Here is a 17,691-nt window from a genome sequence, read left to right as displayed (position 1 = left end):
GCGGCTAACGCTAATATAATGAGCATTAGAATGAAGTTTCTTTATTAACTATTTAATGCTCCTATAACTTTTATTAGGGTAAAAAAAAACAGGAGGACATGATGATATTTACTATTTTTACACACCAGTGAATCTGTGAATTGTGAATTGTGTGATCTAAAATATGCATGTTAGAGAATGTACAAATGGTTAACATTGTTTGTGTCATATCAGTCAGAAAAGCTTTTTTTTTTTTAGCTAACTTAGTTAGTTGTTATTCTTGGCTGAATAACTCTAGAAGGCTTTAAAAGCCCTTTAAAATTAAATATGTACACAGTTTGGATTAAATGAATGTATAGTCAAATTTTTTAGCATGTTTTTGTGTTTTGCTTTGGTACCGAAATTGGTACAGAGAACCGTGGATTTTCACTGGTATTGGTACAGAACTGTTTAATTTAACCATTACCAAATTTACACTGCAAAAGTGGCACAGAAGTGCTTCTAAACTGGCATGTAGGTGTCTTTTAACAGACTGTTTAATACTGCTCCGAGGTGGCTAAAATGCATTTATTTTGCTATTGCAACTGGATACTTTAATACTAGGGGCTGACCAAGGTAATGTATTTAGGTTATAAAAACATTGTGGGAATATTGTTTTGAAATGTTTCTAAAATGTTGAAATGTCCAGGTTTCTTACAACATTCTACTAACTTTATTTTTAACCAAAATATAATGTTTTTTAAGCGGCAAGTTCAAACTAGACGGACATTTAAGGGATACGGTGCAGTCAAACCACTTTTTACACAACATTTCACCACATAAATAATTATGGTGATAAAAGATTAAAAATTGTACCAGTTTGTTAGTTATCTTATAATCCATTAAAGCGTACAAAACAATCGTAGCAAAATGGCAGCAGCTGCGTTTGTATGAAACGAGAGAGTGAGTCCACGATACCAGGATGACATAATTAAATAACTGTAAACAATTTTGAATCGAGTTTTAATATTTTATTAGCTAAACAAACGCAAAGCTTCCACCAAGAAAAAATTGTTCCTGGCAAGAGTATAGCTCCGACTTCAGTTACCCGGATGAGCCTGTGTTATTAGTTTTTGCCGGTTGTTATCGAGGGATAACATACCTAGGAATGTCGCAACTGACCAATCAGAATCAAGTATTCCACAGAGCCGTGTAATAAGTACAAATAAGATTCAGAGAATGTTCATTTCAGAACTTTTTCTCTCTGCATTATGAGAAAGTATGTCAAATATTAATGTTATAAGAACGTTAAAGTTATAGCTATAAAGTTATAAGAATGTTACTTTAAGAACGTTTTGTACTAACATTTATATAACTTTTTAAAAAATGTTGGTGAAAGTTGTGAGAACATTCCCTGTTAGCTGGGGACGTGGGTCTGAGCAGGCATAATTTATTCTGGCTTTGATGCGGCCTTGTGGCTTGACACTGAATTTTGAGCAGGCACAGTGCAGCCTTAACTCTACTGCCATTGAATGGGAATGCTCACGGATAGTTCTCTCCAGGTTTATTATTACAGCTCCTCAGGCTAAGCTAAGATGCTTGGTGGCATCTCATCTCGGGGATCACCGACCAAAACCCAACCTATGCCATCCCAGTGTATGACCATTGCTTGCCATTTTTCGAGGAAATACTCCTTGAGAAATTCCTGGATAACAATTTTGCAAATGGCGCCATTCCACCACTGATGGTGTAGACACAAGGTCTGTGTAGAAACAAGGTGTTTGCTATGCAGCATCTAGATCAGCATGAGAGACAAGCGATCATATGTTCTGCCTCCAGGAGCAGGAATGGAGCCAAGAGGATGAAGGAGCTCCTGAACTGGGCCATCTCTGATGTGCATCCAGGAAAGGCAGGGGTCTGATGGGAGTTGGGCCGTAGGGAGTGTCAATGAAAGAGGAACATCTGGGAGGTTATCTGGGTGGAATTAGGCCACGCAGGATCTGGGTCCAATGACCATGCACCACAGTGAGTTTTTTTTTTTTTTCTATTTACAGCCACATTGGAGGCAACATCAAGATCAGTAAGTTGCAAATCTTCATATGACTTCCAAAAAGAGCAGCTGCACAGACTTGATAAGTCTGTCTGCATTTCAAGCAGTGGCGTATGGTAGCAGAACTATGGTATTTTCAGCTTTAAGTGTTCGTTGTGTTCATTTTATTTCAAATAAATGTATCTCGAAGGCCTGATGCCACATTCAGTGCCATCACTGAACACTTATATGTGGGCAGTCAAGGCATAATGGTTAGAGAGTTGGAATTGTAACCTGAAGGTTGCGGGTTCGAGTCTCAGGTCCGGCAGGAATTGTAGGTGGGGGGAGTGTATAACCAGTGCTCTCTTCCACCCTCAATACCACAACTGAAGTGAGACCCTTGAGCAAGGCACTGAACCCCCAACTGCTCCCTGGGTGCCACAGCAATATGGCTGCCCACTGCTCCGGGTGTGTGTGTGTGTGTGTGTGCACTTGGATGGGTTGAATACAGAGCACAAATTCTGAGTATGAGACACCATTTTGGCCACTCTTCACTTATACTTTTTTATATTAAACATTAACCGTGTATTTACTGTATCAGGCGGCACAGGACGTCTGTATTTCTGAGAAATCTTATATTGGGTAAAATGGTTACACAGGGACATGATTCATGCAGTCTTTAAATGACATGTAATGCAATCACAGAAAGTTTACAAGGATGTCTTACCTTCACTGGATGATCCAGACAAGTTGATAATGACATAAACCTTTCCCTCTGGCTCCAAGTCTATCTGCAAGGACCATCATACAAAAATGAGTTTTAGCAACAGAGCAAAAGAACATATTTAATAATCTTGACTGGCCTCTGTACTTAATGCACTTAATGCTATCTTTTAAAAGTCAAGTTAATGCATAAATTCTATAGTAAACACATTCTATGCAAAAGTGACTCTTTTAAACAGTAATATGCATTAAATTCTCTAACAATCATTTGCCAGAAGCTTATTCAAAGCTTACAAATAAGGAAAAACAGGCAATTTATCACAAAGAATACAACAATATTAGCAGTACTAGAATGACACATTTCAAAATAAAGAGCAAAAGTGCAAAACTTTTTTAAATAAGAATAAAAAAAGTTTCTGATTTTAAAAAGAAAATGACTTTTGTTTACACATCATATAAATTACTAAACTCCTCGTAATTGTAAAGTAATTGATAAAGTTGTATATATGTCAAATTGTACATAAATATGTTTTATTAGTTTATTACTAAATAGATAATTAAGAAAAACATTCGTTTTGGCTAACATGTCAGTGTTTAATATATGATGATAGATAATCTGATTAATGTTACAATATTTCACATGCCCATTGAGCAATGTGGATTTTGCCACATGCCAGAAAAAATAAAATAAAATAAAAATCATTATAAATAATAATGATAATTGCGACCATTTGTTTGTAAAGTTTTTGTCTAAAAATGTTTTTTCTCTAAAGATTCAGTCATCATTTTACCACCCTCAAGTGAACCTCAAAACCGTTTGACTTTTTCCAGTGGAACATAAGAATATATTATCAAAGAATATATTATCAAAATGTCAAAGCTGCTTTTTTCCACACAACAACAACAAATAAAACAAAAAATGCACAAGCTGTCACATGGTGTCAAATTCTGATATAATTCTGTAATATATATATACTGTATATGTGTGTGTGTGTGTGTATATATATATATGTATTCAAAGCTATTGTCCCCTAAAAAAAGACATTCATGTGCATACTATATTGATTAAATTTGTGTGTGATTTCCCCATTCATTAGGTTTGCACACCACCTGTGAAAGTCTTACTTATCTTAATGGAAATAAACAAGCACACATGGTCAAGATTAGCCGAATAAATGCTGAGTATGTGGCACCAGCAGAGGAAACATCACAGTCTCGATGTTAACATGAGCCCTGTGAGGCTTGTGCCGAGGCTGAAATGACTGATATTAGGCCCAGTTCTCCTCTCAGCAGCTAATGACAGCATAACGGCTGTTCCATCAAAACCAGATTAAAGCAGGAAATGGAGGGAGGATGTGGGGATGAGTGGAGAGATTTGTACATGCTATGAGAGTAAAGACAGAGAGAGACAGTGAGGATGTGTGTGGGAGTTGGGTTAGAGGCAAGCCGTATCATGCTAGTGCAGTCAACACAGGTTTTACACAGGATGCACCAATGCAAAAAAAAACAAACAAAAAAAACACCTGCTTGCAAGCGCACTCACACGCACACGCAAAATTCACACTCCCAAACCAAAAGTGCCAGTGTCAAGGTTCAGTTGATTGCAATAGCTGATATTCTCACATATTCACTAGAAACCACATACATTTTCAGGGAAAGCAGATTTTATGAGACAAAACTGTTCGTTTGTGAGCAGAATACATGAACATTAATATTCAAAAGTTTGGGGCGTTAACTTTTTTAAATTTATTTGTAAGAAGTCCCTTATTCTCATCAAGGCTGCCTTTATTTGAGCAAAATACAGTAAAAACAGTAATATTGTGAAATTCTATAAAAATGTAAATTGTTTTAACCATTTAAAATAAGTATAATTTATTTCTGTGATGTCAAAGCTGAATTTTCAGCATCATTACTCCAGCCTTCAGTGTCACATGATCCTTCAGAAATCATTCTAATATGCTGATTTGCAATGTTGAAACCAGTTGTGCTGCTTCATATGTTTGTGAAAACCATTTTTTTCCAAGGATTCTTTGATGAATAAAAAGTTCAAAGGAGCAGCATTTATTTGAAATAGAAATCTTTTGTAACATTATATAACATTATACTGTCATTTTTGACTAATCTAATGCATCCTTGCCGAATAAAAAGTATTAATTTCTTATTTGGCCACAGACTTTCTTAAAGACAATAAAGTGCCTATAAGCCAGTTTAGCACCTGCTCCTTGAGTGAAAGTCACTCAAAAACATTTAGAAAAACTCTTTTAATTTAATATAAAGAATAAGAATAAAATATTTTAGTGAAGAATGTGTGACTAAATATTGCTTTTAATGACTTCACTACTGTATTGATGCATATAAATGAAAATATGCCATGATTACTTTAACTAGATTGTACTGTACTTATACTTATAGTACTTAATCATATTTTTGTTCCCCCGATTGGCATGGGTTAAAAAAATCACCCTTTAAAGCCATTGCAGAGCAAATAAACTATCAAGATATATACAACTATATATATATATATATATATATATATATATATACGCAATATCAAACAGACTAACAAACTAACTAACGAATTACTAGCTAGCTAACTAATTAACTAAATAAATAAATGAAATCACTTTTTTATTTTTATTTTATTTATTTATTTATTTTTTATTTTTTGCTAAATTACCAAGCCCTATTTGTAAGTCGCTTGTACCTGTTAACTAAATGAATGAATGAATGAATCAGTCAATCAATCAATTGATTGTAAATTGATTGACTAAAAGTCCTTTTACTCTACATTGGTACAAGGGTATATGACACATATTCATGAGCTTTTATTTTTATTAATTAACATCAAGATTTAGAAAATTGTAGTTACTTTTTAAAACATTTTTCACCATTTTAATAACCTTTTTGTCTTCACTACTATTTTGATTAATTCTGTGTTGTGACAAATGAATTAAAAGAATGAACATTCGATTCCCAAGTTTCTCATTTAATATGAGATCATAAAAACTGCATGCATAAAACTCAAATCATCAAAAAAGTAATTTTAAAGGGAGTATATAAATGTCACGCCGCAGGTCATTTCAGTTTCCCAAAAGTATTTCATATCAACCAGCCAAAGCTGTTTGCAGAACTGATGAATATTCAAATCAAACTTAAAATTTTCAAGCATAATATGTCTTTGTAAGCCCTGGGGCTGCTGTGGGGTTTCTTCACTCCCAGTATGATGGACGATGAATGAATTAAGATTTTATAAAATCCACACTGGAGACTTTCCAGAACATTCATGCACTGATTTAATGGTTTGGGGTCTCAGACTGCTCTATTTGAATACATTTAATACAAAACATTTGAACAGACACCGGCACTGAGAACACAGATGTGTCTTTTCTAGACTATAGAAGAAGATGAAATTAAGTGTTTCCCACTGAGGGCCTGTGGGACAGACGAGTCACTATGCTGCGTTACGGATCTGCTGTCGAATGCTTGCTATAGTGACATGTTTGTTATCCCAAATGACCTTGTGACCTTCTCCCTTCCTCCCACTTCCTGTGATGTCATGCTGAAGCTGATCTCTGAATGCTCTCGCTCTTGCAGGTGCGACGACACACCAAATATAGCAGCTAGCTGTAGCAAAAAAAAAGAGAGTGAGTGAATGTTTAAGTCTGGAAATAATGTGTGGACGTTTTTGCACATTTGTGTCTATGTGCATACATGTACACAAGGTTGGGGAAGTAAATATTTGCATTTAGATCAGTCTGAGTAAATGGGATGTCTGCAGGTCAAGGAATTACAGGCTTGCTCATAAATAAGAAGCAAGCATGGACAATTTGAGATCCAGGAGAGCTATAAGTGATCAGATAAACAGATATTATGAGCAAAGCTTTAATAGTTATTTTCTTTTAATCAAAATTAAGGTAATATACACTGTAAAACATAAAGGTCCCAAAAGGGTGTTTTTAGAATAACCATTTTTGTGGACCCTTTTGTGAACAGTTCTTAAAAGAAACATTTTTTTTCATAGTGTGAAGAACATGTTAATAATCTAAAGAAGCTTTTTCTTCTATAGAACCTTTTGTGCAATGAAAAGTTTCCATCATGTATGTTAAAGGTTCTTGCCAATAAAAAAAAAAACTTTATTTTTAAGAGTGAACCTATGAAATAATGTTCAATTATTTCCCTGCTTTGTTTTGACTGGATACCTGTTTTGTTTTATCCCACTTCTAATATTCTAACACCTGTTTCTCTTCCTCTGAAATGACCCCAGTAATGTCTAGAGTTTCAGAAGCGATCTCAACAAATTGTGTTCAGATTTGCCAAGATACCAAAGTCTGCAATCAAAAGTTAAGAGATCTCAATATGAATTCAAACATTTCATATCAGAGCCTTCCAAAACCAAATGATTCAACTATGATTTATGCTATCAATTTTTTATTTAATAGTTTATGTATGCATTATGTAGCGCTATACTAACAACATATGCCTCATTTCATTTCGTTTAAGGAATTTTAGACAGTTTAACATTTGAGCAATAACATTTTCCTCTGGGGTAAAAATATGATCAATATATATGAAAAAATATGCATCAAATGGAACAATTAGAGATTAAAGGTTTCAGGAAACACAGAAAGAGCAATCGGACACTTAATTGCATGTTTTCTGAATTTAAATGAAAATATATCATAGTTTACATTCATTTTAAATGCAGTTATATATATGTATATATGTATATGTAGGCCTATATATGTATATATATATATATATATATGTATATGTAATTTGATATTTACTTCCATTGTCTTTGAAATATGATTTAAATGTCCTGCTGAATGTACTGACAATCATTTATGTAGAGTAAACTAAATTTAAATGTAATTTCTTGACATGTATTTACATGTATATTAAATACATAATTTGTCATGTAATGTATTTAAATGTATTTGTAATTACTCATTTGGAATGATAAAGTTGCAATTTGGTACATAAGCTATGTAATATTGATTATCACACCAGGGGCGTAGATTACGCGGGGGACGCGGGGGACTTGTACTGTACCTGCAGGCAATATATTTTAATTAATTAAAAGGCCACTAAAGTTTACTTTAAGAGAGTTGACTTTCATGACTGTTTCTTTAGTACACTAAATGTACTTTGTAATAATGTCAAAAGATTTAAGTAAATTTCCGTATGATTTAATAATCTTCTCATGTTTTAAAGAAGTACACTTACTTTGAAGTGTTGACTAACATTATATAAAGCGCATATAAAGTACTTGATTATACTTTTAGTTGTAGTGTGATACAGGGGCGTAGCCATCATTTCAGAAGGGGGGGGGACAGAAATGTTATATATGTTATATATATATATATATATATAACATTTCTGTCCCCCTCACTTCTGAAATGATGGCTACGCCCCTGTATCACACTACAACTAAAAGTATAATCAAGTACTTTATATGCGCTTTATATAATGTTAGTCAACACTTCAAAGTAAGTGTACTTCTTTAAAACATGAGAAGATTATTAAATCATACGGAAATTTACTTAAATCTTTTGACATTATTACAAAGTACATTTAGTGTACTAAAGAAACAGTCATGAAAGTCAACTCTCTTAAAGTAAACTTTAGTGGCCTTTTAATTAATTAAAATATATTGCCTGCAGGTACAGTTTTTTTTTTAGAAATATACTTTTTTAAGATTACAGTACTCTGTTTGTGTGTTTGTACATGTGAGCTGATAATGGACAAACTAAAAAAAAAAAAGAGGATGTTTATTTCATCTCTATCAATCATTGATAAAGAGACAGCTGGAGGAATGGTCACTTTGGCCTCAACCCTAGACACACAACCTCTGACCGTGTACCTAACCTGATCTCTTCTCTCCAGCTCTACAAGCCTTCATATTCAAAAATATCACACTTAAATATAATTTTTCCTACATTAAAAAAACTTTATATGTATAATACAGCAATATTGGCTCAACGGTTTCGGGGCAGGACTATCTATTTTGCTGACCAATGGCAGACAGGGAGCACTATTAGGATATTTATTTTTGCAAACGAACAAACTCTGAATGTATCACTGTTGTGTAGACGTGACGTGAGGAAAGAACTGGTATACGAAAAGGAAAGATGAAAAGAGAGAAAGAAAGAGCAGGTGAGCAAGGACAGCTGTTCAGGCAGAACGCAGAGCTATGTTGTGTTTTATCTCTCAGATGACAGTGTGTTTAGCCGCTCACGGAGTGTGTGCTCATGTGAGGGGTGACGTACACCAGATCCCTCAAGCTAATTGAGACTAGACCTGGACAAAGAGAAATAATGTCTCTGAGATAACTAAATATTTTCATTTCCAAGTCTCTAAATACGAAATGTATTTACGCAGCAACTAAATGTCCACAGTGTTTGTTTCAGGGCCTTTAGCATCGATCATAACGACGGCTGAAATATTTGTGTTTCTATTGGGTAATAAACAGGTTTAATGCTGTCAAGTCATGAATAATCGTAATTACGAGATGAACGTACATGAACGCCACCACACTATCTTTTGAGCCCTGAGACTCCTGACTTTCCAAGTTGGTCTGCCCAGGGAATAAATGTAAATATGTACTGTTGATTACGAAGATCTAAAAAGCTTGCATACATATTTTCATATTTAGCAGGTTAATGAAAAGACAGGAGACAAAACTACTAACATTTCCCATATACTTGTGTGTAGCAGCACGGAAATGATAAAACACCCAAAACATAAAGCATTGATTAAACACCTAATGCACATCATTTGCTCTTCATGCTGTTGCATTAGGGTTACAAAAGCTTCCTGTCTTTGCCAATAAGTGAATACGTCATTGACCAACATATTCATTTTATTCCAACCAAAATCGCCTTGAAAGCACATCACAAAAGTGAGATCTTCCCAAGAGGATGTGAAGGCAGCATAAGTGCTGTGTTGTTGGGTTGCTTCCTGTACCACTTTCAAAAATCCTCATATTTGCTAATGAGCTTTGAGAATTGTCTATTTCCACTGGGTCATCCACAAAGCTGTGCACTACAGCTAACAGATGGACACTGAAATTTGTACAGGTGCCCACAAAGATTGTTCAGTTGCAGTTGTGCCAGTCCTGCCCACCGAGATAAACCGCATGATGTGCCGTTGACTGTATGCATGCTGCCTGCAGACTGTAGACAATAAAATAATTAAATAATGCACAAAAGAAAATAATAAATAGCACAAAATGTCAATCCATTGACAACCCTTCAAAGTTAACCAAGAATTTTAACATAAATTTTTTTTGCAAGCAACAAATAACTAATATTTAATTTTTTAAATATTATATTAATACTATGACGTATATTTGTAGGCCAAAATCTGGAAATGAGTTAGCATTTTAAAACTTCTGTTTCCATCATCCTTAAGTCAAGGGATTTTTTGAATGAGTTTTTGGTTAAATGTCTGAAATAATGTTAATACAGACTCATATACTTCCACAGTTTTATACGCACTCTCGCAAACTATTCTAACTCAACCTTTGGTGACAGAATGAATGGTCAAGGATGGATCATATTTTTCCTCATAAATCAAAAGATGATTTTTTTTAATGAGAATAATAAGAATTTCGAAAGACTAGATTAGTGTCACGATCGCTACTGTGTAGGAGCATGGAGCGAGGAATGAGGAGACGTGGAGTAGACTTCTAACAAACTGACTTTAATTAACCCTTTGAGCGGTATGGTCCCACATATGGGACTTAGAACGTTCGGTGACTTTGGTCACATAACTGCCAAATTCAAACTGTGCTTTCACGCTTTAGCTGGCGCTGAGCCAGAGAGAGAAGTGCACTGCGCTTGTCATATTATCACAACTATGCAGTGATTTTAACCACATAATGTTTATTTTAGGTTTCAGACATTTAAATACACATAAGTACTAGTAAAACAATACATTTAGAGTTTGTAAAATACACACATATGTCTATGGAAGCAACAATAACAATCCATTCAAATTTAATTTGCCGATGTTTTATTCATATCAGATACACATAGTGTAAGTAACTATAAAGTTCACTCTATTCTTCACCCAGTTCACCAGCCACTTATTACTTATATTTCGGGAGAAATTGATGAATTCACGAGTGCTGCAAATCCGACTGACAGGACTCTCTGAACTGCAGCGCGAACAAACATGGCGGCGCCCATCTCACATTACAGATCACGATCAAGATCATTTAGAAAGGTTTTTAAACAACAAAACACACTCATTTACACATATTTGTGAATCGGAATATCAGATTGTTCATGACATGGTATGCAAGTTTGTGAATATTTTAAATAAAAAATGAAAAGCGAAATAAAAGCGATCCATCTGTCATACAGTATTATTGTGGCTGCGGTGTGTCACGTGACAAGCATGACGAGTCGCCATGGAAACAGTAAGGGGAAACGTTCTAAAATAACGCCAATATCGCCTTAAAAAAACAAAAACACAGGGCTAAAGTAATGGGACTAATCAAGGAACTTGGGAGGAGGCTCTGGAGGTGGACGGACACCCGGGAGGGGGCTGGCAGACAGAGTCCAGGGAGGTGACGATGGAGGGAGGAGCCAGGGAGGCAACAGGAAGGACTTGGAGCAGGAGGGGCTTAGCAGGACCCAGGCCACATCCATGATGGCAGCCCACGGTGGAGCCGACGGATGGAGGAGCCATGGAGGTGGAAGGGCCGATGACTCCTGGGAGCCGACCAACGGCTGAGGAGCCCGAGACGGAGAGCCGATGAGCCAGGGCGACGGGGAGGATCCGGAGGGCCAAGGCGGAGGAGATGGCGCTGACACGGAGGCGTAGATCCGAATGGCCGCGTTGGAGCCAGAGTGACAGAGGACTGAGGAGGAGCCGAAGGCATGAAGGAGCCTGATGGAGCCGGAGGGACGAAGGGACAAGGTGCAGCCGGAGGAGTGGAGTCCCGAGGCGCAGGATGGTTGATGCCAGACCAAGGCGGAGCCGGAGGGACGAGGGAGCCCAGCGGAGCGAGTGGACTTTCCCCCTGCTCCAGCAGGAGGAGGAGGTATTCAGGGCGGGCGAGGGGATCCATGGACACAACAGAAACAAAAAACACTGGGTGAAACGTGGAAACAAAAACGGAGGGAAGACATTGGGTCTGGTATTCTGTCATGATCGCTACTGTGTAGGAGCACGAAGCGAGGAACGAGGAGACGTGGAGTAGACTTCTAACAAACTGACTTTAATTAACATCCAAGGGAACCAGGAACACACACGTAGCGGGGTAAGACGAACATTCAATACCAGACGCCAGACTTAGTAAAACACAGGGCTAAAGTAATGGGACTAATCAAGGAAATTAACTGGGAACACCTGGAACAAATGATCATAATTGAACATGAGGGAAAACTGGGTCATGGAGCACATGGAGAGGGAAAAACACACAGAGTCCAGGGTCATATCAACTAGATAATTTGCATCATGGCATTTTTTTTAAGGAATAGTTCACCCAGAAATGAAACTTTGTTGAAAATGTCATGCCATCCAAGATGTAGATGAGTTTGTTCCGGAACAGACTGAGAGAAATTTAGCATTATATTACCAATGGATCCTCTGCAGTGAATGGGTGCTGTCAGAATGAGAGTCCAAATAACTCATAAAAACATCAAAATAATCCACAATAAATCCACACCACTCCAGTCCATCAGTTAATGTCTTGAAGTGAAAAGCTGTGTGTTTATAAGAAACAAATCCATCATTAAGATATTTTTAATCTGGCTAAAATACGAGCCCTTTATCCATAATAATGCCTCCATTGAAAATGTCATCTTGTCTGAATCAGGAGAGAAATATGCACAGATCAAGCACCGTTTACAAGCGAAAAACAGTCCAAAACAGTTCTAAACAAATATGCCAGTGAATTTTGATGTGAGAGGACAGCAGTCCTTTTTTCATTGGAGGAAGCATTATTATGGATTATGGACTCGTATTTTGGCCAGAAATGACAGTTTAATGTTAAAATGCCTTAATAATGGATTTGTTTCTAACAAACACTCAGCTTTTCACTTTACAAGATGTTAACTGATGGACTGAGTCAAACGGATTACTTGTGGATTATTGTGATGTTTTTATCAGCTGTTTGGACTCTCATTCTGACGGCACCCATTCACTGCAGAGGATTCTCCAAATTTGTTCCCATGAACAAACAATCTCATCTACATCTTGGATGACATCAGGGTGAATACATTTTCAGCTAATTTTTATTTTTGGGTGAACTATGCCTTTAAGCATTTTTAATACCTCATTACCATATTGCATACACACACAAACATATTATTGAACATAATTTTAAAAATATAATTATAATAAAATGAAAAATAAAATTACAATTATAATGCTAGTATATGTAGTTGTGTTTAATTTACTCATTAAAATGTTTTTTTTTTTGTACAAATTTTTTTTTACAATACTTTAAAGATGTAAAAAAATATATATATTTTGGGGTTAAATATGGCCTAGATTATTTTGTGAGATTCACCCATAAACATAATTTACCTATCCACAACAGACTATTGACTATTTTCTACACAAGAATGTTTATTGTTGTACAAGGTTTGTGTGCCAGTGTGTGCTTGTGTTTACAAGCTTTGGTATGTGCATTAGCTGATATTTCAAGTCATGACAGCACTATTTCAAATCAGAGACCTACATTTAAAAGCATTCCTGGCGTGCATTCTGTCTCTCCATCTCTCTTGTGACTCTTCATTACTGTTCAAACAGTACACTTTGACCGCTGAAAGAGCGTCAAGCATCAGTGGCCATTCTTGCACTGCATCCCTTCAAGACACTATTACATTAGCGTGAACTTACTTAAAGAGCAAACGAAGTCAGACATCAAATGAGTGTAAACTCGAGTCATGCTTTTGAGACCACTATATGACCTACCACCTCTCATTCATCTGTTTCAATTAGATGCTGCCCTTAGAAATTGACTTAGTATACACACATTAACAAAAGCACTTCTCTTAAGCATTCAGTTTTTTCTCCTTTTCAGTCTGTGGGGACTTTTCTAAGTTTTGTTATTTACGGAATGTGAACTTGTTCCTCCCTTTTATCACCTCCCAGGGTTGCAGCTGTTCTGTCTGTCTCAGAATCGACAATTGAGCACCTAATTAGAGGTGTAAGAGGTTTGTGTCACTTGGCAGGTAATCACAGCATAACTTAACTGTATTTCAATCATGACAACTCTCTGAAGATTTTAGCATGGTAATGATATGACAATGTTAATGTATTTGGTCTTGAAGGAATAGATCTGCTACTGTACGTGGTTGAATTGCTGCTGCAAAGCAAGTACAGGAACGTGCTACTGTCAATACATATGCCGATATGGTGCTGTGAGTATTTAAGACATACTGCTGATGCACAAGTTGCATATATAAAATAACCTGTAGTAGATCTATACAGGTGGAGCTGGGGAAGGGTTTCAGAGGAACTCTGAAAGCACACTATGAAATGCTCTATGCCAACCAGCCATTTAAATGTAAAGCAGCAAGCTCATTGGCTGCATGTGCAACATGAACCAATCAGCTTGTGCCAAGTAGTTTAATGCTGTGAATATCATCAGTTTTGACAACCTATCAGCCTATCAAGAGTTTCATGAAAGAACTTGGCATTTATTTTGTTATTAAGAGGAAAGTGCTCAGCACATATTTACATATTCATCTAAATGCCGCTCTCAGCAGTGTCGGCATGTTTGCTAACAGTAAACCACTGCTCAGGTATTTCAAACTTCTTTTTACCCCAAAGTGAAGAACGGAAAAGAACTTCGCCATGATTGGGATGATTTTTTGTCTGACTACTTTTTAGAATACTTTTTACCTAACTTCCTATTATAATTATATATTATAATTTTAACAAAGTTTTCAAAGCTAAATGGTATGATGTAGTAGGATTTTTAGAAAGGAAACTTTAAAAGAGAGAAAAAATTAGGGAAAATCAATCAATTATAATTAATTTGCTGCCATTGTGTGAATAATATGTAATCATGTTATCCATAAAAAGTAACTGTAATCTGATTATAAGCACTTTAAAATGTAATATAATGTAATTACGCATACTTAATTTTTTGGAATCTGATTATGTAATCCGTTTACCGTATGCTAGGGTAAATCTACAGTTCGCATGATGTAATTTTCATCATCAGCATATGTGCGTACTGTACAGTCTGCCTTGAAACTGAAGAAACAGAACAACAACAACAGCATCAAACTACTGGAGACACTGCAACAAATAGATGCCAGCAATGACTAGTACATGTGTGAGGAGGTTAAGAGATACACACAACACACAAACCTCAAGTTTAAACGTTTACAAAGACATTTATATCACTCATAACTTCTGGAGAGAAATAGCGCAGACTGGACAAGAATAAAACTTTCTAGTGCGCGTGGGTCGATCACCTGTGTTTGCATAAGCTATCAAAATGGAGGATACTTTGAAAGTCCGCGTTCGTCTATACACACACGCATTCAAACTTAAGTATAATTTGGTCTTAAGGTTTATGGTTAGCAAGTTATCAAAATAGATGGTATCCTTAATAGCGGCTATGTTTTTACTGCAATGTTTGTTACCTACAATGCCGTCATGCCTTCAGCCACACATTCCCTATTCTGTGGGAATCAAAATCAGTAAGTGAGCATGTGTTTCTGGATATCAGTGAAGGCATCAGGTCCCCCAGTCTCACCCCACCGCCTCCTCTCTGTCCCCCTCTATCTCTCTGGGAAGTAAACGTGGGAGAGTGAAAACAGGAAGCCCAGGCTACCGTGTGACTCAAACGCACCGCTGGTATTTTTAGCTCCAGCCCGACAGTACCCCGGCCCCTGTTTCCTCCGGGGCCACCGGGAGGATACTACTGTCCGCCGCTTCTCTGTTGGGCCCTGTGGGGAAACAAGGTCAAGCTAAGAAAGGGTCCTGTCAATCTAGACAGCTTATATATTGGTCCTGTCTGTCAAATGTGGCCTTAGGGCAGTGGCATTTTAAAGATATAAATATCAGAGCACTGCGGTGTGATCTACACACGACACCAACATGAGACAAAGGCTCAGATAGAATACGGCCCTACTAGACCACAACCAGAATCAAAACTGAGCTTTATATCAGCTATTTTACAACGGCTCTAAATGTGGCTCATCCAATTAGATTTTAGAATGGGAAATATCCATTTTATAATAGTAGTTTTACATTTGTACATTTTCATTTGTTATGAATAATCGCTGTGGCGTTTCTAGTCTTTCATCATCAATCTGTTCACCAAGCCTACGATTAAATTTCATATTTGAAATTGCCAATGAAATCTGACATCAACTGTCATAAATTTTGTTTCTTGGGTTCAAATATTGTTAAAAAGCTTATTTTTCAGACTAGACCTGAAAAATGTATTTCTCCCATTCATAGAGTGCACCGTCCTTGTACAGTATATCTAAAGTATCTCTAAAGAGCTGACAGAAAAACACCTGATTGCTAAAATGTCAGAGAAAATGGTTCTCATATCGGAATATGGTAATCTTCATTGACACATAAGGATTTATCTGTAATATTTTGCTGGGGCACAATGGTATTAAAGGGTCTAGTGACACTAGAAACATTGGATCTGTTGGTGTCCATTAAGTTCAATATAAAAAGCCAAAAAATCAATAATGCCTTTCATTTGTGAGGCAAATTCACTAGATTAATCAAAATTAGACATTGGTTTTTTAATAAAACTGTGATATAAACAAACTGACCAATGTTTAGTAAAAAGCAACTAGATAGTATATGAAATACATTTTAAAATTCTAATATCCAAAGCATATAATATACTGTCCACCCTACCTTGGTATAATATCAATGGCACTAAAATTGTAGCAATGAATTTCAGCAGTTACCTACAAAGAAGGTTGGAAATTAAATACATCACACATCCAGCTATGTGTTCAGGTTCATTCCTTCTCATATTTAGTCAAATCATCAAGAGTCACGTTTGCTTGTTAAAAAAAAGCAGTCTGAAATTATTAGCTGCTATTTCCTGCAGCAAGAGCATCCTAAAACAGACACTAAGGGCAAAGACAGAGGGCATGGACATCGTTGCAAAGGGAGTGTGTTGTGTCTGGCAGTGAGAAGAGCTTTGAGAAGCAGCCACAATACTATTGTTTTCTGCAGATCTGTGTCAGAAGTATAAAGGTACAGTAAGTGGAATATAAATGTCTCCCAGTGCTGCTTCACACAACACTCGACAGACACTGCCCATATGTCAACAGTAGTACAGTGTCCCTTTCCCACACAGCAACAAACCAGTGAGTCTGTGGAGAATACAGATTCTCAGCTGCTTCATGACAAAGCTAACTCTTAAGTGCAATTTCATAACACATGATTCAATAAAACTGCTCAGCAAACCATTTAATAAAATATGAGGCTATCTATTTATGTTGAGAGTTTCATATCCAGGAGCTGAGAGCCCATCCTGTGTGGTTAACCTTTCAGGAAAACCAATCCTTCAATGAGTGACACTGTCTTCAATGTTTGTGGTGATATTTACACCTGCTCCTGTGTTGCTCCAAGGGTTAACATACAGTTCACACACTATTCTGTTCACAACAGCTGTATCAACGAACAAACAAATAAATAAACAAACAAAAATGTATGGATGAGCAGACAGATGAATGAATTAATAAATTAATAAATAAACAGGCAAATGATTAAACAAAACTTGAAAACGACTGAAAAAAATCAACCAATTAACTAAATTAATGAAAAAATGAACTAATGAATGACCAAGCTAATGAATGAACGAACTGGTGAATGAACAAAAACGAGTAAATGAATAAATAAACAATAACAAATAAATGAACAAACAAATACATTAATGAATGAGCAAACAAACATACACACAAATGAACGGACAAATGAATGGATGAAAAAACTAATGTATGAACAAACTAATAAACAAAAAACGAATG

The 17,691-nt window shown here is 36.3% G+C and overlaps 1 protein-coding gene across 2 annotated transcripts in view; it reads right to left on the bottom strand.

Moving 5' to 3' along the window:
* The window catches only part of LOC107708403 (protein kinase C epsilon type), a 96,355-nt gene that overhangs the window by 70,479 nt on the left and 8,185 nt on the right, over positions 1 to 17,691 (bottom strand). For both annotated transcript variants that reach the window (XM_016512604.1, XM_016512605.1), the window contains exon 2: positions 2,715 to 2,778. In XM_016512604.1, the coding sequence (XP_016368090.1) occupies positions 2,715 to 2,778 (64 nt within the window). The remainder of the gene's footprint in view (positions 1 to 2,714; positions 2,779 to 17,691) is intronic.

The sequence above is a fragment of the Sinocyclocheilus rhinocerous genome, unplaced genomic scaffold, assembly GCF_001515625.1.
Source record: "Sinocyclocheilus rhinocerous isolate Xijiao unplaced genomic scaffold, SAMN03320098_v1.1 scaffold295, whole genome shotgun sequence".
Lineage (NCBI taxonomy): Eukaryota > Metazoa > Chordata > Actinopteri > Cypriniformes > Cyprinidae > Sinocyclocheilus > Sinocyclocheilus rhinocerous.
The sequence above is the reverse complement of the archived record's forward strand: the minus strand, read 5'-3'. Positions and strand labels throughout refer to the sequence as shown.